The sequence below is a fragment of the Rhagoletis zephyria genome, unplaced genomic scaffold, assembly GCF_001687245.7.
Source record: "Rhagoletis zephyria isolate East Lansing unplaced genomic scaffold, Rhagoletis_zephyria_1.1 Rzeph_scaffold_01243, whole genome shotgun sequence".
Taxonomy (NCBI): domain Eukaryota; kingdom Metazoa; phylum Arthropoda; class Insecta; order Diptera; family Tephritidae; genus Rhagoletis; species Rhagoletis zephyria.
In genome coordinates, this window is record NW_016158327.1 from 8,779 (window position 1) to 35,986 (window position 27,208).

A 27,208-nucleotide genomic window follows, 5' to 3' on the forward strand; every position below is an offset into this window, starting at 1 on the left:
AGGAGGGAATTGCGAGATTCGTCGGATCCCTTGGAGTTGGAAGATGAAGTGTATGTATATATGTGAATTTTATGAATAGAAGTTGCGTTCCAGATGCTTCACGGTTTGTCGGTTTTACAGGATTTGCAGAAAAAGCTGTTTTCCTCATTAATAAACTTTATGGAAGTTTAAGAAATATGGTACGGTTTAGCTATTTGTTCAATGATGTTGGGTATTTGTGTCCAAACGCATGACCCGAGATTAAAAACTTTAACATACAAGTGTAGTGAAAGAATTAAACTTTAATTTAAAAAAGAGATTTCAAATTTCCGAGCACTAGTTAATTAATAAATTATGCAGTTGCTTGTAAACTTTGATGCTGGTTCTGCGCAAAAACACTGTGGATGACGTAGCCGGAGTTATATGCACAAGATATATTGCATATCTTTCACAATAGGGCTTCGGCCCCTATTCTTTCCGAAAATTCCTTTGCCTATGTCCTCATTCTCTTGCATCAGCTCGACCAACCGCGCAAGTTGCCTTTTGTTGCTTACAATTTTTGATCTGTGATTCAGACACATACATACATAAGTATATTTCACAATTTTTTACAACTTCCAGTTTAATTGACTTAACTTTTATCGGGAAATGTTTAGTTATTGGCCCATCGTTTTTCGGGTGGGGGCGGAGGGGGAGGGGGCGTGGCCCCCCAAACCCCCCTCATTGGAAAGGGGACAGTCGCCACTTTACGAAAAGCCCCACCCCCCCCTTGGGGACCTCCCACAGACCCCTAGGGAACCGTTTGAAAATGGGGTAAAAACGGCATTTTCCGAGGCAAACTGGCAGTTTGAAGTGGAATATAACCCAACTAACGAAAACCGTGGGATTTTTAAATAGACGAAATTATCACAAGTTGGTTATCAGGCGATTTGAAAAAAAAATAAACTAAAAAAAAAATTAACTAAAAATATTGTGAAATTAAGAAAAAAGCGACAGATAGAAATGTTGTAGTAATAGTAATATGATAGTATTTTAGCGCAGAACTTCTATTTGCGTAGGCGGCCTTCGGCCGCACTTAGGGATTATAACCCTCACTACGTAGAATTCTCTTCTGTGTTTCCAAAGAAAGGGGGCTGAACACCTTTTGCAGAGAACACCTTTCTGCGTAGGCGACCTTCGGCCGCACTTAGGGATTATAACCCTCACTACGTAGAATTCTCTTTTGTGTTGCCAAAGAAAGGGGGCTGAACACCTTTTGCAGAGAACCCCTTTGTGCGTAGGCGGCCTTCGGCCGCACTTAGGGATTATAACCCTCAGGCAGTCGTTTTCATTTATTTATTTAAACAAGTCTTTGACAGCTACATATTTTAATAAACATACATATGAAATACACGATATTTTTGTTTATTACATTAATTTGTATCAATTCATTTCTTTTTATAAAAGAAAAGTATATTAAAAAATGAACAAACAGTTGCATATAAATTAAAGTATAAAAATATATATACACACATTAATGCGAGATCATAGGGATATTGAGTCTCTTTTTAAGGCGAATTGGATTTGCTTTTAAAGCTTTGTAATATAAAAAAATTTAGTTTAAGAAAATGTATTAATGTAATTGAGAGATCCAAAAATTTTTGTTAAGAAATACAAGCATGTCCACATTCTTTGCCTTTAAAGAAGCTATGATTTGCTATGATGCCTGCTCTGCTGAACATCCTTTCAGATTCTGTGGATGTGGCTGGAACGCAAAGAAATCGAGCAGCGCACGCTTTTGTAAAAGAATCATTCGGAAGGCACTGAAAATAATAAAATATTGAGTGAGAACAGTTCTTGGTTCATAATATTAACACAAAATTTTACTTTCCAATATTCCAAGGGGTCACTGCCCTGAGGAGAATGTGGATTCTCCAAATATTGCCGTAAGGTGACAATCGCATCGACCCGATTAGTCCTCGAAATTCTCGCTATATTTCTTTCAAGGAATCCAAATAACGTTTGCTGTGACGGCCCAGGCTTTTCAATTAGTGTTGGCGGTTCTGGGGCACCAATGCCTGGAGAAAGTTGTGTTCTCTGCACCTTGCTTACAGCTGCAAGCTCATTTTCTAGAATTTTTCCAGGCTCATTAGCATTAAAAGGAGAAAAGAAGCCCTGCTTCTTAAATCTGGGATCCATCAATGTTCCTAATCGTGTGGCTGTGCGTTCTTCATACATCAGTAGTCTTTTCTTAACACGTTCAATCATAAAGATGCACGCATCAAGTCCTTCAGCAGTTCTGAGATTCGTTTTTAGGTTCTCTAAAGTATGCAAAAGACCACACACAAGCGGTATGACTAAGGAGATCGTAACTGTGGAACTAGAGGATGATTGCATAGTGGCATTGTCAAATGGTGAAAGTAACTGCATCAAATCTTGTAATAACGCAACTTCGTCTGCTGTCAAAGGTTGTAGTGCTTTTGATATATTGAGCAGAACTTTTACAATTGCATCATTTGTTAATAAAATACGACCAATCATCAGGTATGCGCTGTTCCATCGTGTCGCCACTTCCTGTTTTAAGCTATATTTCTTCTCTGTTTCTTGTGCTGCTTTATAGGGAATTTACATGAGGCGATTTTTCAGGCGATTTTTAGTTGAAAGCAACAATCGCCTGGTGTAAACAGCCTTTCAACTAATCGCTTACAATGAAGTTGGTCGGCTCCCTACTTTCGTTCAACTTTTGGTTCAACTAATCGCCTGTGAAAGTTGAATCATGTAAATTCCATATTAAACTTGGCGTACGCCATTGTGCTGCTTTTGAAATACGACACAATGCGTTTGCATTTCAATAGAATGAGTTGAATGTTGTCTAGCATTAAACTTTCTTGCACAACTAAATTTAGCGAGTGAGCAAAACATGGAAGGTTCCGTTTTTGTAACAGTTCGCACGCTTTCAGCATTGACTTAGCATGGTCGGTGACGATTGCCGTTATCTTGTTCAAAATGTTCGCCATAAACACATTTTGAAGGGTCGTTCGAGATGGTAATTCGTAACGAGGATTGAGTTCCTTCACAAATTCGCGAAATCCTTTGTCTTCTACTATTGCAAATAGTCGCACATCTGACGCAATAAATTTCACCAAAGCACTGTCAAGGTCTTTTTTCGTTGTGATGATACTTCATACACCTTCGATTTATCCAATTAGGAAGTTATTGTTCCCGATGGCTTTGACAATTCTTTTAATGAAGGGTGCGATCGCTTTAGATGGTCAAACATGTTAGACGTATTGCCACTCGTCTTGTAAATTTTGTCACAATAGCGGCAGTTTTACCTCGTTTTGCTTTTTCAAAATATCTCCATACCTTCGATTTTCCAACTCTTGAACTGTTCGTACAGGGACTTCCCTCTTCCGGGTCACTGCTGATGTCCAGAACATTCTGGCATCTAAAATCATACACAAACACTTACATTGTACACACGTACATATAAGTATACATACTAGCAGCCCGATTCAGTGCACTTGATAAATTGAAAATCTTTATAATTTGTCCATTTTTTATTATTTATCAAGAATTGGTATTCTAGCACAGAAATCAAAAGCTCTTTTCTTGATAAATTATCAAGATTGAAAATGCTATTGACAAATTGAAATTTCATGTGAAATGTATAAATTTTGTATATTAATAAATTTGTTTCTAACCATTAAATACTCCATGTGCCGACATTTGAACCTGCGACACACGGAATTATAGTCGACATTTCTACCTACTCGGCTACGGCAGTCAAAAGCTTATTTGCTTTTAACTTCATATTTTTCATATGTGACAATGAAATCAGTTCCACTCATGTGGAAATCAATTCCAATAATGTGGAAATCGTAGAGCTTTTTGTTTTATAAATATTGGCACAGAATGCGAAGGAAGCTTTTACTTGATAAAAATCTTGATAAAATTTCTTTAAAAAAAAATTATCAAGAAAACACAGAATTGGGCGGTAGGGCTGGGACTATCCGCATACATACATGATACAGCGGATGCTATAATTTATTTACCTTTGTTATTGGAAATTCTCAGGTAATTATCCATAGAACCGCCAACACTAATTGCAATGTGTCTAAAAACAATTAAATTATAAATAAACTGCCACTTAATATCGGATTTTTCATTTCGCTTACCCAAATTTTCCACCGATTAGCGCGTCCTTTGTCAGAAGTAGTGATGGGACAGAGATAAAATTCTGTTCGATACCATCGGTAGTGAAAATAAAACATCGATAGTAGCAAAAAATAACCACCATTCGATATATCGATAGTTTTGCAGCTCTAGCATCGATAATCGCTTAATAGTCGTTTATCTACTGCCAGTCGACACTCGCAATAGGGGTGATAATATAGTTTATAATTTGCAATTGTTTTGATATTTTTGTAATCTGGCAGCTTCGTTTTCATTATCTGTAATTTACACCTCACCAATGTACTTATTGCTATTGAAATAAATTTACTCACTCGCGATCCAACTTTGGTAAGAGACAGAACTCTAATCTAAGAACATTTTTACTTCTACTAAACATTTAGGCGACCGTTGCAGGACCCAAAAACAAAGTTTGGGTTATTTGTATACTGGCATCGCGAAGTCAATACATATCGTTGTACATGCATACCCTCATTTTGCGTTAAACAAAATAATCGCACAACAAGCAAAAGGTGACCTGATTGTTTTTGCACAAAAATACGGTTTATCCAATACATAGTACATATGGACAATAGCATCGGCACATGTTACATATGTACAATTGTTTAAAGGTACATACTATACTGGTACACCTCGTTGCTGTGATCACGCCACTTGCTGTGATTTTCCCGTAAACCTTTTTGCGTGCTTCTGCTAAATTTCGGTGATTGAATCTAGTCACATTTCATCAACTAAAAAAAAAATAAAAATTTAAATTAAAATAAAATTTTTGGGTTTCACCATGTCGACTGTACATGACTAATTTGAGGTCAAAAATTGAAAAAGAAAGTGCTCCTTCTGACCTAACAATATTGGAGTGTCAACTACAAATCTTGGAATCGTATTTCAAACAAGTGTGCCACATTCAGACACTCATCGAAAAGATTTGCGCTACAGACAATGGTCGTGGAGACTTAGAAGAGGTGTTCATTTCAACTCAATCTAAATTAGCGGGGTTTCTGCAGAAAGCACGTCGATCAAGCATGCCGCACGTAAGCTACTTCCAAATTCCAACCACTCAGCAGCTCACAAAACATCGATTGCCCAAACTATGTTTGCCGAAATTGGACGGCAAGTACACAGAATATTCACGTTATATGCACACCTTCGAATTGGCTGTGCATGACGACGCTTCGTTGACCACAATTGATAAATTCAATTACTTGATGGACTGTTTGTCGGCACCTGCGCGAGCTGTGGTCAAGCCAATTGAATCTACGGAAAGTAATTATCAACGTGCACTTCAGCTATTAAAGAAACGCTTCGATAACAAAACGCTTATATTCATTGCGCATATAAAATCACTTGCCAAATATGAATAAAAGTGATCACGTCACATTGCCCGGGCTAAACGATAATGTCACTTCAATCAAGGGAGCCTTACTCTCATTAGGCTCTGAGAAAAATATCATGGACGCACTATTAATTAACATAATTCTCACTAAGCTAGACGCTGAGCTCCCATCATTTGAGAATTCCTACACTCTTCTAAGTCATCGCTGCCAGTTACTCGAAACCTGGACTAAACAATCGAATATTGTCGAAACTAACCATCAAACACGAAACAACAACAGTTCCAAACCATCCAAAACGTTTGTTAATGTAAAGTCAAAATGAGCGTGTTGTCAAGCAACTGAGCATGCCGTCCATCGGTGTAACAAATTTTCTACCGTGTCTGTGACACAGCGGTTTGACTTCGTAAAACAAGCATCATTATGCATAAATTTTTTATCAAAGGGCCTCGGTATGGCTAATTACTCATCACAATCACGTTTTCGCGTATGCGGTGCACAACATCACACTATGCTACACCGGCAGCCCTCTCTAGGGGAAGCGCCATTTCGATCTCCGTCTCATCGTCAATGCAGCGAGCAGGGTCAACTCCCAGTCGGAATAGCCAGAGCCACACGTCGTTGTTAGCGTTCACAACTCGTTGCATAATTATTCCTATAGTTTATATAAAAGATATTTGTGGTACCTAGCAGCCAGTTCGAGCGCTTCTAGATTCCGGCTCGGAACTAAATTTTATTACGGATGCAACTGCGAAACGTTTAAAACTCAAACAATTGCGAATCAAGCAGAAAGTTACCGGCATAGCTGGCGAAAACACTAACTTTAATTTCCAGGTACAAGAAACCATCAAATCGCACGTTTCTCAGCTCGAGTGGACTACAAAGTTCACTGTGTCCAAGACCATATCGTCTAGACAACCCAGTCAGTACGTGGATACCAAAAACTTGAAGTTAGATATCTTCTTCGACCTTTTAAGGGACGGCAAAATCGCTCTCGGGATGCTTTCTGGTTAATATATCGCTCAGATGGATTGTGGGTGGAAAAGCTGCTGCTGGCCACTCAATGCCTCCAAGCCGTTGCTGCCTCGCAAAATGTAACTCGGACGTGTTCAGGTGTGTCTACCAATAGCTCAATCTGAACTTTTACTTGGCGATTCGTTTCAGAACGCATGTAGACGCTTTTTAGCATTGCAACGTCGCTTTGAAAAAGATCCCATGCTAAAGAAATTACTATTATTAACTTGGACATATGTATGTCTCCTATTTACGATGGAATAATGGAGAAAAGCCACTATTTTATACCACACCAAGTGGTTTTGCGACGAAGCAGTAAAGTACGAAGTTACGTGTCGTTTTTGACGCATCTCACAAAACATCATCTAATTACGCTCTAAACGAAATTCTTATGGTCTGTCCGACGATTCAGCAAGATCTCATAACTACATTGCTTCCTTTTCGGTTACATAAGTACGCGTTAACAGCTGATATCTGTAAAATGTATCGTCAGTTTTGGATAGAACCTGAAGACAGAAAATTTCAACTCATCGTCTGGAGATCCGATCCAAGGGAACCATTAGAGTATTATGAATTAAATACGTTCACCTACGGTACCACATCTGCGCCTTTCTTGGCAATTCGAAGCTTGGTTTCTATTGCAGAGCATTATCACGACAGTTTCCCGATTGGAGCTGAAATTTTGGAATCGGATTTCTACGTAGATGATGTGCTCACATCTGCGCCGTGAGTGAGTTTAGACGACCTTCGTAAGCGAAAACTTGAACTCACTCAGATATTTCAAAAAGGCCAAACTTAAACTTTCAAAGTGGAACAGCAATTGCACCGATATCTTTGAGTGCTCCAATGATGTGAACATTCAACTGGGAAGTGATGTATCAAGTGCACTAGGCATGCTTTAGAAACCAATTACTGACACGTTTTGCTTCCAATATGAGGATAAGCCTTCAGAACTTATAACCAAGCGATCAGTTATATCTACAACCGCGAAAATATTCGACTTACTTGGATTGTTAAGCCGCGTTGTCATACGATGCAAAATGCTACTGCAGTCTGTATGGATACACGGATTAGCATGGGTTGATGAACTTCTAAAACCACTACAAGGCACCTGGACAGACATTCGAAAAGACTTGGCGAATATCAATTCAATCACTACTCGGAGGTATGTACTGACTTCATTAGCACACAAAGCAGAGGTACATGGGTTTGCGGATGCATCCGAGCGTGCTTATGGATGCTGCATTTATATCCGCAACATTTGTAATGTAAGTCGCGTTTATTTGTCGCAAAGTCAAAGGTTGCACCAGTGAAAGGGCTATGATTGCCAAGACTGGAACTGTGAGCGGCATTGCTTTTAGTTCAAACCTGGAAAAATTACGGTCAAGTTGGAACCTTATATTAGCAATACGTATTTTTGGACCGATTCTACGACTGTTTTACGCTGGATAAATATGCATTCCACAACCATAAACTCTTTTGTAGCGAATAGGGTATCTGAAATTCCAGTCAGTTTCTGACCTAGTCATCTGGCGTCATGTACCATCGAAATGCAATCCAGCGGACATCATATCTCGCGGTTGCAGTGCTTCCGAGCTACCAAGCACATTTTTGTTCAGTGGACCACAGTTTTTAGCAGATGATATCAGTACGTGGCCTCAGCTTAGCATCAACGTGGAATTGCCTATCGCAGAACAACGGAAACGGATTCCAGCACTTCGTTGCATTCAATCTAAAATTGTTTTGGATATTGTGAACCGAAATTCTTCGCTTACACGAGTCCTTCATATATTCATCGTGTATTCAACATTCCAACCATGATGACATTCACGAATTACAGCAACGTTCCAACGCCGCATAGCAATATGAACTTGGACAACTCGTTATCATACATGAAGATAATATGCCACTGCACAAGTGGTTAATAGTCCGTGTAGTCAACATTGTACCTGGCGCTGGCGGAAAGGTACGCGTAGCGGATGTGAAAACGTCGAGCAATACATAATTTGGCTCCCTTACCATTCAATAATTGAAAGTTCCTTGCAATGGGGGCAGAATGTTGAGTCATAATATAGTTTATGGCTGCGTTTCTTTATACATTCCGGATAATCCCATTTCACAGCCGGAATAAACAGAATGCGTTTGAAATATACGTTAACATATCATCAGGAACATTCTAAAGAATAAGTAAACAAAAAAGTTTATTCCAAACGTTTAGAATGAATAAAGAAATGTAGTCTATAATTTGCAATTGTTTTGATATTCTTGTAATCTGGCAGCTTTGTTTTCATTATCTGTAATTTTCACCTCATCCTATGTATGAGTATGTACTTATTGCTATTGAAATAAATTTACTCACTCGCGATCCAGTTTTGGTAAGAGACAAAACTCTAATCTAAGAACATTTTTACTTATACTAAACACCACGCTTTTATAAACTCGCTTTCTTTTTTATTTCATTTTAATTTGCACAAATTTACATAAGGGCATATGTATAAGCACTAGGGATGTTAATTTTTCGGCTTTTTTCGATTCCGGGATTTTCGGGATGGCGTTGTCACAATCCCGGGATTTGTCCCGGGATTTAGATATCTATTACTTTTCAACAACTTGAATAAAAAAAAATTGCTTCTATGTTGTTTGAGAAGCTCTCCTACCATGAAATAAATAATAAATAAATGGGTTTAAAACCTACTTTTTTATTTAAAGTGTCGTTTTTATTTTTTTTTCTCTCACTGCAGGATTTATTTTGAAGGACTTTGTAAGATTTGATTAATTCTAAAAATTATTAAATAAATTCAATGCAATGTAGAATAAAAATATATGTAAAAAATGCAGTAGGAAATTTGTTTAGAATTTAAAAAAATTAAATTTTTTAAGCTGACAAAGTTAGAAGAACGAAGTTCGAGGATGTTATCGAGTTTATATAAGCCCTTAACGTGTAAAACCAAATATTGAGAAATTTCAAGGATAAAATTTTAAAATTACATTTTCAATATTTACCAGCCCTTCTACACCAGAAACTTGAATATTTTTATATTCTGGAGGCTTTCTTCATTAATTTTATACCCATAAAAACATGCAAAACTAAAAACGCAATTTTACTATATTTAGCCCATGGTTTCGCGAATATATTGATATTTGTGTTTAAAATTTACTATCGCGCGGTGTTATATGTATAAAAAATATCAATTATTAAATAAAAAAGAAAAGCAGGAGCACACTATTAGCAACCTTAACGAGCGAAATTCACAATAGCGCTATTCTTCATCGAATGAGAGTCATAATCAGCCCTATCATAGAATCCATCGTAGGCTGTATTTTCGGAGATGTTCCGAAATAGCTATCACGCAATTCGAATTGCTACGACGTAAATTCGAAATTCGTAGGATTGCATTCACAGAATCCACTCGAAACGTCAAATCGTAGAGTTTCGTACAATTTTTCTACGAAGAGTTGTTGCTGTCGGAGAAGAAGCGAAAGGCGCGCAAAATTCTTTAAAATTTTTAAAATTACTGACAAATGTAAACTTTAAATTAATAAAGATAAAGATTTAATTAAATTGTGTGGAAATATGTTTTTATTTGTTTTTATAAGGTCCAAGGTGGTAACAACCAGGCAGTAATACGCAGCTTTGCTTGAGCAAATGCAGCAGAGACTTGAAATTGCACAAGGATTTTCAAAGATTTCGAAAGAAGTTATGGAATTTTAGGAGAATGTGGCTAAGGAGCTAAATAGTCTCGGTCCGCCAACTAAAGATGTATCGAGTTGGAAAAAGTTAAAAAATGCATGCATTGTTTGCTAACTAAATATACTTTTCTTCTGTTATGGTTAGACTGGAAGGCATATATTAAAAGAAAACTTGCGGACAACAAAAGAGAACAGTTGGCAACTGGCGATGGTCGAAACAGGCAACATAGTTTTAAGCAAATGGAAGAAGTGGTAATCCGGCTCACTGCTTTAGAGACGAGCACGCATGGCATAAAAAACACGGTAAGCGTTGGATTACCTGAGCCAGTGGGCGGAGAAAATGCTGAAGCTGTTGCTGATGTGTCAATGGCCTCTGCTCCCTCTCCCTCACTTCCAAGGCGTGCTCCTGCGGCACAGAACCGTCCCGATACCTCTACAGGAATTTGTCTTCAGTGGGAGAAATTATTTTAATATGAGTCCCGTCCACAAACAAAACTACTCAAGAAAACCCTGTTTTTTTGTAAAAGTCCATCTTTGCTTGCCGTTTTTCGTCATCACTTAAGTTAAGGTTTATCCAATGTGGGCAAATATGAATTTGTAACAACGCCAATACGTCTTTTAAAACGCAGCAAAATGTGGACTGAGCTTTGTTTAAGCAAACATTTTTTATGAACCTTCATTAAAGTGCAGTTAGAAATAAAGTAATCATGAACACACTACACTTACATTACTTCTTGCATTTCGAGAGGATTACTTGCGTCCCTCAAAGTTTTTCTCTGCATCCCCTCAGCATTTTCCCTCAGCATGATTGCACTCGCCAGTGAATCCATTTTTTATTGATAATTTTATAAAAATGTGTGTAATTAAAAACATTGCACGATTAAATTTATTTGTTTAGTTTCAGCCAGCTGATTGCGAAACTTCGTACTTCGAAATTTTAATTTGGCAGCACTGTTTTCGAGTTCATTCGGATTCAATGATAGCAATTTTTTCGTATTCGTAGCGGACATCCGAATTCGTAGATTCTCTACGATGGATTCTATGATAGGGCTGAATACCAAATGAAAATTCGAGTTAGTTTGACGAAATTACCACAGATGGATGGTAGCAATACTTTTATGTTTTTCAATGTATTTAACGTTCTAATGTTTTTTATATGTATGTGCATTTATGTGAAACCAATTTGATCTAAGTGTACATAATCGCTCCTGATGCTAGGGTAGTTAGCGAAACGTTGGGCAAAGAAGTGGAAAAAACGTGTTTTTCTTGCACATGGAAAAGTAGATCGACCAGCCTACAACAATACCAACATATAACAAAAACTCGATCAAAAGCTTACAAAGAAAATTCGTTCGATCAGCACTTTCGACCACAGTCGAAGATCGAATACAACTCATAATAGGGGCCAATAATGGGTGGAAATAAGAGCTGATAGTATCGAAAGAGATTAGTACATATGCCTTATGTTATCTTAGCGCTATTATTCTTGGCCTATGATTAAGGAAGGGTCTGCTCTTCAGTCCTTTCAACCTAAACTAGTAGTTTTTACATTACAAAACGTTTTTGTATTTTAACGCTATTTTTGTATTGATCAAAGCAAAAGTTCTTATCGCGAAGCAAGCCAGGCATTTGCTAGTAAATAAATCAAAATAAACTTTACAATTGACGAATTGAACTGTGGAACAATCAACCGTTTTGAGGATTTCTGGCTGAAAAGTGTTTCATAAGATTTCTGATCCGAGTTGCTCGAACTTGCTCTTTTGTTTTTTTGTCAGCTGCTCTATTCTGTTATAACTTGAGCTGATCTGCACTTTTTTCGTTCTCATTAGACACAACTAATATAAGTGAATACCCACTATTGCCATTTCAGAACAGTAAATTACATGTATTTATATTACCCATTTTAATAGTATTACCTAATTTAACCAATAGTCAGGTCACATGGCTACACTCAATTGGTTTGGACTGCACAACAGCAAGTAAAATTGAAATTGCTAGTGCAGCATGAGCTAGTTGAAATTATTTTTCAAAAGCGATTTGCGTTGTTTGTTAGAGCGTGTCAGACGTGGCAATATTTCCAACTTTTCCACACAATTCGCTGTCAAATTGAGAAAGAAAAATTATATTTCGATGTGTGAATAGCCAGAAAGACCTTTCTCACATTTCGGAAATCAAAATCGAAAAACTGTGACTGCTCATGAAACTGCTTTCTGAAATTTCTGAATTTGACAGCCTTTTCCAAAAATATTGTATTGCCACTCAGGCACGCTCTTTACACCCTTTCGAAAAGTACATTTTTGGGTGTTTACTGGAGAAAGCGAACGATCGTTTTCGAAATTTGACAGTAAAATACGTACAAAAAAGTGCTCGCGTTTCCACGTTTATTCGAATTTTGTATTGCAAATTTCAGTAGTCTAAAAACAAAAACAAGAAATGAATCGATAGAAGTGCCACCTCCGTAGTGTGGCCCAGGCGAACTCATTTTGTGACTTATACCATGTTCGGACTGCCATGGAAAACATGCTGAAACTGGTTTTCGACCTAAAACTTGTGTTTTCGTCCATGTAAAATCTGTCAAACAAAAACTAGTTTTCACTGAAAACTACTTGAAAACTCACGTTCCACTCATTCCAATCGGTGTCTTCACTAGTTTTTAAGATATATATATCGAAGTGGAAGTCATACTTTGTCATCTCTAATATGCTAGTTGGGATTTATTGCTAATTGGCTGGCCAAATTAAAATATAAATAAAAGATAAAGGTTGCTAGTAATAAAAAAATTAAAGAAAAAGATTTTGGTTTTGTTTCTTCGTAACAAAACTGTAAACAAAGGATGAAAGAAATGTCAACGAAAACATTAACAGGCGGTGCGAACAGCTTTCAGTCCACAATCCCAAAACTCGTTTTTAAAGTGTTTTCGTTGTCGGTCCGAACATGGTATTAGTTTGTGTGATGAAGTCAAATTCATAAACCTGAATAAAATATACAAGTCTCGAAATTGTTTATAAATACGTACGATTGGCAGAGTTGTGCAGGAGAAATACCTGTCGGATTTCAATTGTTTGGATAAGTTTCTTTAAAAAAATTATTTACTTGGTTTTGAATATAATTTTAAATCAAATCCAAAAGCGTTCTTCTTCACTTATTCCGTAGTACTCACTAACTTTGCTTTATTGTTTGAAAAAGCTGTTAGTACTAAAATGGTTTTATCCCTGGACGCTCAACTGTTACCAACCTAGCAGTATTCTCAAATTATTGCATCTCTTCTTTTGTCGATGGATGCCCGGTAGATCCTACAGTGAGCCACACTCAAAATTGGGCACTTCATATACAGGACCTTCTAACTTAAATAACAAAATAAATATTTCTTGATTTCAGATGCTTCACGGTTTGTCGGTTTTACAGGATTTGCAGAAAAAGTTGTTTTCCTCATTAATAAACTTTATGGAAGTTTGAGAAATATGGTACGGTTTAGCTATTTGTACAATGATGTTGGGTATTTGTGTCCAAACGCGTGGCCCGAGATTAAAAACTTTAACATACAAGTGTAGTGAAAGAATTAAACTTTAATTTAAAATAGAGATTTCAAATTTCCGAGCACTAGTTAATTAATAAATTATGCAGTTGCTTGTAAACATTGATGCTGGTTCTGGGCAAAAACACTGTGGATGACGTAGCCGGAGTTATATGCACAATAAATATTGCATATCTTTCACAATAGGGCTTCGGCCCCTATTCTTTCCGAAAATTCCTTTGCCTATGTCCTCATTCTCTTGCATCAGCTCGACCAACCGCGCAAGTTGCCTTTTGTTGCTTACAATTTTTTATCTGTAATTCAGACACATACATACATAAGTATTTTTCAGAATTTTTTACAACTTCCAGTTTAATTGACTTAACTTTTATCCATTATAGTAACACTTTCTTATGTAACACCCCTATTATGGATTTCCGTACGATAGACGATAAACGCTTGCAAGCGTATCGTATAAAATAAGTTTTCGTATTATCGTTTTCATACGCCCGATAGATGCTCTATTGTGAATGACTGTGGTTTTTGTTTACTTTTATTGTAAACTGTGACATGCCAGCTGTTGTTTTCAATTTAAATTTTCTCAAGCGAGTAATTTTCATAGTCAAATAAAAAGTAATGTTCTCTGCAACATCAATTGGGTTTTATATAAATTCGCATGAAGAAACTGAAGAAACTCGCATAGAGACGGTCGAAAGAAGGCTTTTAAAAGATGCTTCAAATCCCCTCGAAATGAATCCAATAATGTGAGTAACTCAGATAAATTTTATACATATGCTCAATTATTAAAAAACATCTTCAGGTTTCAAAGAAACTTTAGACTTTCAAAGGAATCTGTTATATATATTTTAACAGAAATAGAAAATAAATTGCGTGTACGAAAGAGAAAATCAGCCATACCAGATATTGTAAAGCTTTGCACAACTTTGAGATTTCTGGCGCAAGGATCATATCAACAGAGTGTAGGTAATGAAGCATTACTTGGGTTAGCCCAGCCCACTGTTTCAATTGCGTTAACAGAAACATTGAGTGCCTTACAAACAACTCTTTGCAACAAGTGGATAAACTCTAAGTATACAGAGGAAGAAAAGAGGAGAGCGAAAAATTACTTTTTTGAAACAAGTGGTATTCCCGGAGTAATCGGATGCATTGACGGCACACACGTCAAGATTGTTGCACCAGACAAAAATTTGCAGCATCTGTACTACTGTCGGAAGGGGTATTTCAGTATAAACGCAATGATAGTAAGTGGACTTTTATGTGTACGTGCAAGTTAAAAAAGATTTTTCTTCCCTTTTAGATGTGTGACGATTTGATTAATATCAAATACATTAATGCCAAGCACCCAGGGGCTACGCATGACTCTATGGTTTTTCAAATGTCCGGTTTAAAATCACAATTAGAGTCAATGTATAACCGTGGTTCAGATAACACTTGGTTATTAGGTATTTAAAATACTTCGTCCATACAACTCAAACTTGTGAATTGGATTATTTTTATTTATTAAGGTGATGCTGGCTATGCTTTAGCGCCTTATTTGCTAACACCTTACAGAAATGTTGAACCAGGATCTATAGAAAGCTTATATAACACCCGGCACTCCAAAGCTAGAAAAATTATTGAGAGGACAATTGGGGTGTTAAAAAGCCGGTTTCGATGTTTGCTAAGTGCTCGCTCACTTCATTACACTCCTGCAAAAGCCACTTTAATAATAAATGTTTGTGCGGCTCTACATAATATTTGCAACCATTACAATGTCCCCCATGAATAAGTGAATATTGCAGACGTCCAGGACGGGAGTGTTGAAATCTTAGAAGAAGCTAATGCAAATGATAACGTCCCTATGCGACAAGCTGCAGAAGAAATCAGAAGAAATGTCTTGTCGTGCTTGCACTAATTTTTTCATATTTTTTTACATTTTTATTAAACATAAGAAAAGCATATTCATCGCTTCAGGTCCAAATCATTTCCATTGTTTCATTAAATAAAAATAGCAAAAATAAAAATCAGTTCACTGCAGTCTTTGACATTTTCACTTAAAACTAATTGTACTTTTGATTACTTCCTATAAATTTCTTGTTTCAGTTCAAGCAGTTTTTTCTTAAGTTCTAGTTTAGCTTTTCGAGCCATTCTTTTATTCTGGATATCCTGCTTGTAAAGAGCTAGTTTATCATTTTTTAAATAGTAAGATCTTTTTGTGTAAGTCTCAATATTTGAAAGGCTCTTTTTAATATCGTTGAAGGTATTAAGAGATTTATTTTGAAAATGAGGCTGTTGATTTGTTTGCTGCTCTAGTAGTGCAATTTGGCGGTGTTCTTTGCGGCAAGTTCTAGTTCTCTCATTGAGTATCCGGTTTCGCGAGGGCGTCTGGATGTCATGGTCTTCTAAAATTTCGATTACTCTACCGGAATCATTTTCATCTTGATTTTCTTCTTCATTTTCTACTCCAAATTCTTCTCTTGGAGGGTTATTATATTGAGTGTAGTTCATCAATCTATTCACGGTCTCTTCCAGGTTGGAAAGTAAAACCGTGTTGTTTGGTCCACCTCCAGTCGCGATGTTCTCTGCATGGTTGTGTGCGCTCTTTTTTTTTGTCTTGTATTTTAAGTCATTCCAAACCTGCAAGTTAATGTTTTGTTATTTCAGTACCAAAATAACGATCTTATAATATGCTTACTCGTTGCCACCGAACGTGTTGGTGGCCCTAATGAATTTAGATCTTGTGCGACTTTCTCCCATCGTGGCTTTGCAAGGGCTTTAGGACATACACCTCTTGCAAGGTCCGTATTCTCCTCCATAAGCGAAGCCAGACGCTCCAATTGATGTTTCGTGATCACAACTCTCGGCCTGAAAAAGTATTAATAAATATTTTGTTTAAATTCTTTTATTAACTCGTTTTACTCACTTCAATACTTACATGACTCCAATTTTATCAAATAAATTTAGTATTCTTAACTGTTTGGACTGTCTATCACTTAAAAATGGCGACCCGCTTGCAAGCGTTAGAAATGGAACAGCTGATAAGATAAATATCGTAAGGCAATACCAAATTTTAACGATACACGATAAACGATAACTGTCGGATTTCATACGATAGACATTGATTCGTAATACGGCACAACAGAATGCAAGGGTTTATCGTGTATCGTATGGATTCATAATAAGGGGGTAAATTTTATAAACGCAAACTCCAACGACGAAAAAACACCAATAGAAGGATGAGTGATTAAAAAGTATTCACAGTCGCTAATTGAGCGATTAAGCGACACCCACAATAGCATTGATTAGAGCTGCAAAACTATCGATAGTCGGACCATTCGATATTTTCGATAGTTAGAAAAAAAAACCATCGATACTATCGATAGTATCGTTTTCATTTATTTATTTAAACAAGTCTTTGGCAGCTACATCTTTTAATAAACATACATATGAAATACACGATATTTTTGTTTATTACATTAATTTGTATCAATTCATTTCTTTTTATAAAAGAAAAGTATATTAAAAAATGAACAAACAGTTGCATATAAATTAAAGTATAAAAATATATATACACACATTAATGCGAGATCATAGGGATATTGAGTCTCTTTTTAAGGCGAATTGGATTTGCTTTTAAAGCTTTGTAATATAAAAAAGTTTAGTTTAAGAAAATGTATTAATGTAATTGAGAAATCCAAAAATTTTTGTTAAGAAAAACAAGCACATCCACATTCTTTGCCTTTAAAGAAGCTCGTCTTTTATTTGCTATGATGCCTGCTCTGCTGAACATCCTTTCAAATTCTGTGGATGTGGCTGGAATGCAAAGAAATCGAGCAGCGCACGCTTTTGTAAAAGAATCATTCGGAAGGCACTGAAAATTATAAAATATTGAGTGAGAACAGTTCTTGGTTCATAATATTAACACAAAATTTTACTTTCCAAAAGGGGTCACTGCCCTGAGGAGAATGTGAATTCTCCAAATATTGTTGTAAGGTGACAATCGCATCGACCCGATTAGTCCCCGCCATGTTCGCTATATTTCTTTCAAGGAATCCAAATAACGTTTGCTGCGACGGCCCAGGCTTTTCAATTAGTGTTGGCGGTTCTGGGGAACCAATGCCTGGAGAAAGTTGTGTTCTCTGCACCTTGCTTACAGCTGCAAGCTCATTTTCTAGAATTTTTCCAGGCTCATTAGCATTAAAAGGAGAAAAGAAGCTCAATCATAAAGATGCACGCATCAAGTCCTTCAGCAGTTCTGAGATTCGTTTTTAGGTTTTCTAAAGTATGCAAAAGACCACACACAAGCGGTATGACTAAGGAGATCGTAACTGTGGAACTAGAGGATGATTGCATAGTGGCATTGTCAAATGGTGAAAGTAACTGCATCAAATGTTGTAATAACGCAACTTCGTCTGCTGTCAAAGGTTGTAGTGCTTTTGATATATTGAGCAGAACTTTTACAATTGCATCATTTGTTAATAAAATACGACCAATCATCAGGTATGCGCTGTTCCATCGTGTCGCCACTTCCTGTTTTAAGCTATATTTCTTCTCTGTTTCTTGTGCTGCTTTATAGGGAATTTACATGAGGCGATTTTTCAGGCGATTTTTAGTTGAAAGCAACAATCGCCTGGTGTAAACAGCCTTTCAACTAATCGCTTACAATGAAGTTGGTCGGCTCCCTACTTTCGTTCAACTTTTGGTTCAACTAATCGCCTGTGAAAGTTGAATCATGTAAATTCCATATTAAACTTGGCGTACGCCATTGTGCTGCTTTTGAAATACGACACAATGCGTTTGCATTTCAATAGAATGAGTTGAATGTTGTCTAGCATTAAACTTTCTTGCACAACTAAATTTAGCGAGTGAGCAAAACATGGAAGGTTCCGTTTTTGTAACAGTTCGCACGCTTTCAGCATTGACTTAGCATGGTCGGTGACGATTGCCGTTATCTTGTTCAAAATGTTCGCCATAAACACATTTTGAAGGGTCGTTCGAGATGGTAATTCGTAACGAGGATTGAGTTCCTTCACAAATTCGCGAAATCCTTTGTCTTCTACTATTGCAAATAGTCGCACATCTGACGCAATAAATTTCACCAAAGCACTGTCAAGGTCTTTTTTCGTTGTGATGATACTTCATACACCTTCGATTTATCCAATTAGGAAGTTATTGTTCCCGATGGCTTTGACAATTCTTTTAATGAAGGGTGCGATCGCTTTAGATGGTCAAACATGTTAGACGTATTGCCACTCGTCTTGTAAATTTTGTCACAATAGCGGCAGTTTTACCTCGTTTTGCTTTTTCAAAATATCTCCATACCTTCGATTTTCCAACTCTTGAACTGTTCGTACAGGGACTTCCCTCTTCCGGGTCACTGCTGATGTCCAGAACATTCTGGCATCTAAAATCATACACAAACACTTACATTGTACACACGTACATATAAGTATACATACTAGCAGCCCGATTCAGTGCACTTGATAAATTGAAAATCTTTATAATTTGTCCATTTTTTATTATTTATCAAGAATTGGTATTCTAGCACAGAAATCAAAAGCTCTTTTCTTGATAAATTATCAAGATTGAAAATGCTATTGACAAATTGAAATTTCATGTGAAATGTATAAATTTTGTATATTAATAAATTTGTTTCTAACCATTAAATACTCCATGTGCCGACATTTGAACCTGCGACACACGGAATTATAGTCGACATTTCTACCTACTCGGCTACGGCAGTCAAAAGCTTATTTGCTTTTAACTTCATATTTTTCATATGTGACAATGAAATCAGTTCCACTCATGTGGAAATCAATTCCAATAATGTGGAAATCGTAGAGCTTTTTGTTTTATAAATATTGGCACAGAATGCGAAGGAAGCTTTTACTTGATAAAAATCTTGATAAAATTTCTTTAAAAAAAAATTATCAAGAAAACACAGAATTGGGCGGTAGGGCTGGGACTATCCGCATACATACATGATACAGCGGATGCTATAATTTATTTACCTTTGTTATTGGAAATTCTCAGGTAATTATCCATAGAACCGCCAACACTAATTGCAATGTGTCTAAAAACAATTAAATTATAAATAAACTGCCACTTAATATCGGATTTTTCATTTCGCTTACCCAAATTTTCCACCGATTAGCGCGTCCTTTGTCAGAAGTAGTGATGGGACAGAGATAAAATTCTGTTCGATACCATCGGTAGTGAAAATAAAACATCGATAGTAGCAAAAAATAACCACCATTCGATATATCGATAGTTTTGCAGCTCTAGCATCGATAATCGCTTAATAGTCGTTTATCTACTGCCAGTCGACACTCGCAATAGGGGTGATAATATAGTTTATAATTTGCAATTGTTTTGATATTTTTGTAATCTGGCAGCTTCGTTTTCATTATCTGTAATTTGCACCTCACCAATGTACTTATTGCTATTGAAATAAATTTACTCACTCGCGATCCACCTTTGGTAAGAGACAGAACTCTAATCTAAGAACATTTTTACTTCTACTAAACATTTAGGCGACCGTTACAGGACCCAAAAACAAAGTTTTGGTTATTTGTATACTGGCATCGCGAAGTCAATACATATCGTTGTACATGCATACCCTCATTTTGCGTTAAACATAATAATCGCACAACAAGCAAAAGGTGACCGGACTGTCTTTGCAAAAATATACGGTTTATCCAATACATAGTACATATGGACAATAGCATCGGCACATGTTACATATGTACAATTGTTTAAAGGTACATACTATACTGGTCCACCTCGTTGCTGTGATCACGCCACTTGCTGTGATTTTCCCGTAAACCTTTTTGCGTGCTTCTGCTAAATTTCGGTGATTGAATCTTGTCACATTTCATCAACTAAAAAAAAAATTTAAATTAAAATAAAATTTTTGGGTTTCACCATGTCGACTGATGAGGCGCGTACGATGAAGCGCAACATGACTAATTTGTGGTCAAAAATTGAAAAAGAAAGTGCCCTTTCTGACCTAACAATATTGGAGTGTCAACTACAAATCTTGGAATCGTATTTCAAACAAGTGTGCCACATTCAGACACTCATCGAAAAGATTTGCGATACAGACAATGGTCGTGGAGACTTAGAAGAGGTGTTCATTTCAACTTAATCTAAATTAGCGGGGTTTCTGCAGAGCGCACGTCGATCAAGCATGCCGGACGTAAGCTACTTCCAAATTCCAACCACTCAGCAGCTCACAAAACATCGATTGCCCAAACTATGTTTGCCGAAATTCGACGGCAAGTACACAGAATATTCACGTTATATGCACACCTTCGAATTGGCTGTGCATGACGACGCTTCGTTGACCACAATTGATAAATTCAATTACTTGATGGACTGTTTGTCGGCACCTGCGCGAGCTGTGGTCAAGCCAATTGAATCTACGGAAAGTAATTATCAACGTGCACTTCAGCTATTAAAGAAACGCTTCGATAACAAAACGCTTATATTCATTGCGCATATAAAATCACTTGCCAAATATGAATAAAAGTGATCACGTCACATTGCCCGGGCTAAACGATAATGTCACTTCAATCAAGGGAGCCTTACTCTCATTAGGCTCTGAGAAAAATATCATGGACGCACTATTAATTAACATAATTCTCACTAAGCTAGACGCTGAGCTCCCATCATTTGAGAATTCCTACACTCTTCTAAGTCATCGCTGCCAGTTACTCGAAACCTGGACTAAACAATCGAATATTGTCGAAACTAACCATCAAACACGAAACAACAACAGTTCCAAACCATCCAAAACGTTTGTTAATGTAAAGTCAAAATGAGCGTGTTGTCAAGCAACTGAGCATGCCGTCCATCGGTGTAACAAATTTTCTACCGTGTCTGTGACACAGCGGTTTGACTTCGTAAAACAAGCATCATTATGCATAAATTTTTTATCAAAGGGCCTCGGTATGGCTAATTACTCATCACAATCACGTTTTCGCGTATGCGGTGCACAACATCACACTATGCTACACCGGCAGCCCTCTCTAGGGGAAGCGCCATTTCGATCTCCGTCTCATCGTCAATGCAGCGAGCAGGGTCAACTCCCAGTCGGAATAGCCAGAGCCACACGTCGTTGTTAGCGTTCACAACTCGTTGCATAATTATTCCTATAGTTTATATAAAAGATATTTGTGGTACCTAGCAGCCAGTTCGAGCGCTTCTAGATTCCGGCTCGGAACTAAATTTTATTACGGATGCAACTGCGAAACGTTTAAAACTCAAACAATTGCGAATCAAGCAGAAAGTTACCGGCATAGCTGGCGAAAACACTAACTTTAATTTCCAGGTACAAGAAACCATCAAATCGCACGTTTCTCAGCTCGAGTGGACTACAAAGTTCACTGTGTCCAAGACCATATCGTCTAGACAACCCAGTCAGTACGTGGATACCAAAAACTTGAAGTTAGATATCTTCTTCGACCTTTTAAGGGACGGCAAAATCGCTCTCGGGATGCTTTCTGGTTAATATATCGCTCAGATGGATTGTGGGTGGAAAAGCTGCTGCTGGCCACTCAATGCCTCCAAGCCGTTGCTGCCTCGCAAAATGTAACTCGGACGTGTTCAGGTGTGTCTACCAATAGCTCAATCTGAACTTTTACTTGGCGATTCGTTTCAGAACGCATGTAGACGCTTTTTAGCATTGCAACGTCGCTTTGAAAAAGATCCCATGCTAAAGAAATTACTATTATTAACTTGGACATATGTATGTCTCCTATTTACGATGGAATAATGGAGAAAAGCCACTATTTTATACCACACCAAGTGGTTTTGCGACGAAGCAGTAAAGTACGAAGTTACGTGTCGTTTTTGACGCATCTCACAAAACATCATCTAATTACGCTCTAAACGAAATTCTTATGGTCTGTCCGACGATTCAGCAAGATCTCATAACTACATTGCTTCCTTTTCGGTTACATAAGTACGCGTTAACAGCTGATATCTGTAAAATGTATCGTCAGTTTTGGATAGAACCTGAAGACAGAAAATTTCAACTCATCGTCTGGAGATCCGATCCAAGGGAACCATTAGAGTATTATGAATTAAATACGTTCACCTACGGTACCACATCTGCGCCTTTCTTGGCAATTCGAAGCTTGGTTTCTATTGCAGAGCATTATCACGACAGTTTCCCGATTGGAGCTGAAATTTTGGAATAGGATTTCTACGTAGATGATGTGCTCACATCTGCGCCGTGAGTGAGTTTAGACGACCTTCGTAAGCGAAAACTTGAACTCACTCAGATATTTCAAAAAGGCCAAACTTAAACTTTCAAAGTGGAACAGCAATTGCACCGATATCTTTGAGTGCTCCAATGATGTGAACATTCAACTGGGAAGTGATGTATCAAGTGCACTAGGCATGCTTTAGAAACCAATTACTGACACGTTTTGCTTCCAATATGAGGATAAGCCTTCAGAACTTATAACCAAGCGATCAGTTATATCTACAACCGCGAAAATATTCGACTTACTTGGATTGTTAAGCCGCGTTGTCATACGATGCAAAATGCTACTGCAGTCTGTATGGATACACGGATTAGCATGGGTTGATGAACTTCTAAAACCACTACAAGGCACCTGGACAGACATTCGAAAAGACTTGGCGAATATCAATTCAATCACTACTCGGAGGTATGTACTGACTTCATTAGCACACAAAGCAGAGGTACATGGGTTTGCGGATGCATCCGAGCGTGCTTATGGATGCTGCATTTATATCCGCAACATTTGTAGTGAAGCACTTAAGTCGCGTTTATTTGTCGCAAAGTCAAAGGTTGCACCAGTGAAAGGGCTATGATTGCCAAGACTGGAACTGTGAGCGGCATTGCTTTTAGTTCAAACCTGGAAAAATTACGGTCAAGTTGGAACCTTATATTAGCAATACGTATTTTTGGACCGATTCTACGACTGTTTTACGCTGGATAAATATGCATTCCACAACCATAAACTCTTTTGTAGCGAATAGGGTATCTGAAATTCCAGTCAGTTTCTGACCTAGTCATCTGGCGTCATGTACCATCGAAATGCAATCCAGCGGACATCATATCTCGCGGTTGCAGTGCTTCCGAGCTACCAAGCACATTTTTGTTCAGTGGACCACAGTTTTTAGCAGATGATATCAGTACGTGGCCTCAGCTTAGCATCAACGTGGAATTGCCTATCGCAGAACAACGGAAACGGATTCCAGCACTTCGTTGCATTCAATCCAAAATTGTTTTGGATATTGTGAACCGAAATTCTTCGCTTACACGAGTCCTTCATATATTCATCGTGTATTCAACATTCCAACCAATAGGCATTTGTCGGTGAATGACGTTAAACCAAGTTCCTGAGCCGAACTCAACCACGCCTTTAATTTTGTAGTTGCAGCCATACAACATGAATGTTTCCCCTCGGAAATTGTTGCTCTTAAACAAGACAAATCCCTAAATCCATCGCTGCAAAAACTGTCGCCGTTCTTAGGTGAGCTGCAAATCTACAACAAACTCAAGGTGGTAGTCAGAGCGGGGGGCCGACTATTGCGTGCTCTGATTCCGGTGGAAGCGAAATTTCCCCGCATATTACCTAAGGATCTTTACATTGCTGTACATCCAACATCTGCACTATTCACACCTTCACGCAGGCCCAAAGGTCTTATTGGGGTTACTACGACAACGCATTTGGATCGTGAATGCTCGTGAAGTTGTACGCAAAGTAGTGCGAAGATGCATCCATTGTTTTAAATACCGGCCTAAGTTGTCGCAACAAATTATTGCAAACCTGCCTGCCGACCGCTTGAAAGCACAACTACCGTTTTTAATCTGCTGAGTTGATGTATGTGACCCATTCGCCACCTCCTATCGTATCAGAAGCAAGGTACCGTTTAAAACAAAGCAGTGCACATGGAGTTAGTTTCTGACATTAGCAGTGAAGGCTTCATTGGCTGCGTTAAGAGGTTTGTCAGCCGGCGAGGTATACCAAAGACTATTTATTGCGTCTATGCTACCAATTTTATAGGACCCAATAACAAATTAAAAGATTTCTACGAGCAGTTTTTAAGCGAATGTAAAAGGAAGCAGATTTTAGAATATTCTTCAATCAAGGGCATCGATTTCCAGTTCATTTCACCTCGAACTCCTCACTTCGGCGGCCTTGGGAGGCGGCAGTAAAATCTGCCAAGCAGTTGTTCGTGAGCATTTGTTGTAGGCACGCTTAACATATGAAGAGCTCTTAACTGTTGTCACCGAGGCAGAAGGAATTCTCAACTCACGTCCATTGTCAGTCATGTCCGATGACCCAAATGACGGAGAAGTCCTTACGCCATCTCACCTTCTTATTGGAACTTCAATGCAGTCAATACCAGAAGTTGCACCCGACGTCAATAAATTGTCTCACTTGTCAAGATGGCAGCGTATAACGAGTCTGAAACAACAATTTTGGCAACAGAGGCAGCGTGATTACATTCACGAATTACAGCAACGTTCCAACGCCGCATAGCAATATGCACTTGGACAACTCGTTATCATACATGAAGATAATATGCCACTGCACAAGTGGTTATTAGTCCGTGTAGTCACCACTGTACCTGGCGCTGGCGGAAAGGTACGCGTAGCGGATGTGACAACGTCAAAGGGAATTCTGCCTCGAGCAATACATAAATTGGCTCCCTTACCATCCAATAATTGAAAGTTCCTTGCAATGGGGGCAAAATGTTGAGTCATAATATAGTTTATAATTTGCAATTGTTTTGATATTTTTATAATCTGGCAGCTTTGTTTTCATTATCTGTAATTTTCACCTCATCCTATGTATGAGTATGTACTTATTGCTATTGAAATAAATTTACTCACTCGCGATCCAATTTTGGTAAGAGACAAAACTCTAATCTAAGAACATTTTTACTTCTACTAAACACCACGCTTTTATAAACTCGCTTTCTTTTTTATTTCATTTTAATTTGCACAAATTTACATAAGGGCATATGTATAAGCACTAGGGATGTTAATTTTTCGGCTTTTTTCGATTCCGGGATTTTCGCGATGGCGTTTCACAATCCCGGGATTTGTCCCGGGATTTAGATATCTATTACTTTTCAACAACTTGAATCAAAAAAATTGCTTCTATGTTGTTTCAGAAGCTCTCCTACCATGAAATAAATAATAAATAAATGGGTTTAAAACCTACTTTTTTATTTAAAGTGGCGTTTTTATTTTTTTTTTCTCTCACTGCAGGATTTATTTTGAAGGACTTTGTAAGATATGATTAATTCCAAAAATTATTAAATAAATTCAATGCAATGTAGAATACAAATATATGTAAAAAATGCAGTAGGAAATTGGTTTAGAATTTAAAAAATTTAAATTTTTTAAGTTGACAAAGTTAGAAGAACGAAATTCGAGGATGTTATCGAGTTTATATAAGCCCTTAACGTGTAATTTTCCAAAAACAAATATTTTAAAATTACATTTTCAATATTTACCAGCCCTTCTACACCAGAAACTTGAATATTTTTAAATTCTGGAGGCTTTCTTCATTAATTTTATACCCATAAAAACATGCAAAACTAAAAACGCAATTTTACTATATTTAGCCCATGATTTCGCGAATATATTGATATTTGTGTTTAAAATTTACTATCGCGCGGTGTTATATGTATAAAAAATATCAATTATTAAATAAAAAAGAAAAAGAGGAGCACACTATTAGCAACCTTGACGAGCGAAATTCACAATAGCGCTATTCTTCATCGAATGAGAGTCATAATCAGCCCTATCATAGAACCCATCGTAGGCTGTATTTTCGGAGATGTTCCGAAATAGCTATCACGCAATTGGAATTGCTACGACGTAAATTCGAAATTCGTAGGGTTGCATTCACAGAATCCACTCGAAACGTCAAATCGTAGAGTTTCGTACAATTTTTTTTCGAAAGAATTTATGGAATTTTAGGAGAATGTGGCTAAGGAGCTAAATAGTCTCGGTCCGCCAACTAAAGATGTATCGAGTTGGAAAAAAGTTAAAAAATGCATGCATTGTTTGTTAACTAAATATACTTTTCTTCTGTTATGGTTAGACTGGAAGGCATATATTAAAAGAAAACTTGCGGACAACAAAAGAGAATTGTTTGCTAACTAAATATACTTTTCTTCTGTTATGGTTAGACTGGAAGGCATATATTAAAAGAAAACTTGCGGACAACAAAAGAGAACAGTTGGCAACTGGCGGTGGTCGAAACAGGCAACATAGTTTTAAGCAAATGGAAGAAGAGGTAATCCGGCTCACTGCTTTAGAGACGAGCACGCATGGCATAAAAAACACGGTAAGCGTTGGATTACCTGAGCCGAAGCTGCTGCTGACGTGTCAATGGCCTCTGCTCCCTCTCCCTCACTTCCAAGGCGTGCTCCTGCGGCACAGAACCGTCCCGATACCTCTACAGGAATTTGTCTTCAGTGGGAGAAATTATTTTAATATGAGTCCCGTCCA

General features: G+C 37.5%; 3 protein-coding genes and 1 long non-coding RNA gene across 5 annotated transcripts; 2 read left to right on the top strand and 2 right to left on the bottom strand.

The window, feature by feature from the left end:
* Nucleotides 1–1,418: 1,418 nt before the first annotated feature.
* Nucleotides 1,419–4,262, bottom strand: LOC108363322 (uncharacterized). Of its 2 annotated transcripts, XM_017616664.1 has the most exons (4): nt 4,137–4,243; nt 4,014–4,075; nt 1,846–3,406; nt 1,419–1,781 (listed from the first exon to the last, which is right to left on the bottom strand). In XM_017616664.1, exons 3-4 carry the CDS (start codon nt 2,497–2,499, stop codon nt 1,623–1,625), a joined length of 813 nt encoding a protein of 270 aa, XP_017472153.1. In that variant the 5' UTR covers nt 2,500–3,406; nt 4,014–4,075; nt 4,137–4,243; the 3' UTR covers nt 1,419–1,622. The 2 variants fall into 2 exon arrangements, with proteins under 2 accessions (XP_017472153.1, XP_017472154.1); XM_017616665.1 differs by lacking the exon at nt 1,419–1,781 and having other exon boundaries at nt 2,783–3,406; nt 4,137–4,262.
* A 684-nt stretch (nt 4,263–4,946) lies between these two features.
* Nucleotides 4,947–5,513, top strand: LOC108363321 (uncharacterized). The gene has a single exon (XM_017616663.1). It carries the CDS (start codon nt 4,947–4,949, stop codon nt 5,511–5,513), a length of 567 nt encoding a protein of 188 aa, XP_017472152.1.
* An 8,301-nt stretch (nt 5,514–13,814) lies between these two features.
* LOC108363323 (putative nuclease HARBI1) lies at nt 13,815–16,721 on the top strand. Its single transcript, XM_017616666.1, has 2 exons — nt 13,815–14,465; nt 14,522–16,721. Exons 1-2 carry the CDS (start codon nt 14,338–14,340, stop codon nt 14,994–14,996), a joined length of 603 nt encoding a protein of 200 aa, XP_017472155.1. The 5' UTR covers nt 13,815–14,337; the 3' UTR covers nt 14,997–16,721.
* Nucleotides 16,722–17,432: 711 nt separating this feature from the next.
* LOC108363324 (uncharacterized) lies at nt 17,433–19,942 on the bottom strand. Its single transcript, XR_001847602.1, has 4 exons — nt 19,836–19,942; nt 19,713–19,774; nt 17,637–19,105; nt 17,433–17,572 (listed from the first exon to the last, which is right to left on the bottom strand). It is a non-coding gene; the product is annotated as an uncharacterized LOC108363324 (long non-coding RNA).
* Nucleotides 19,943–27,208: the final 7,266 nt, after the last annotated feature.

What these genes read in the sequence shown, in the direction of transcription:
- LOC108363321 (XM_017616663.1), top strand. Translation starts at nt 4,947, where the DNA reads ATGACTAATTTGAGGTCAAAAATTGAAAAAGAAAGTGCTCCTTCTGAC.
- LOC108363323 (XM_017616666.1), top strand. Translation starts at nt 14,338, where the DNA reads ATGTTCTCTGCAACATCAATTGGGTTTTATATAAATTCGCATGAAGAA. An exon ending in CTCGAAATGAATCCAATAAT is followed by an intron (nt 14,466 to 14,521) that starts GTGAGTAACTCA and finishes AAACATCTTCAG; the next exon opens with GTTTCAAAGAAACTTTAGAC.
- LOC108363322 (XM_017616664.1), bottom strand. Translation starts at nt 2,499, where the DNA reads ATGATTGGTCGTATTTTATTAACAAATGATGCAATTGTAAAAGTTCTG. An exon ending in ACCCCTTGGAATATTGGAAA is followed by an intron (nt 1,782 to 1,845) that starts GTAAAATTTTGT and finishes TATTATTTTCAG; the next exon opens with TGCCTTCCGAATGATTCTTT.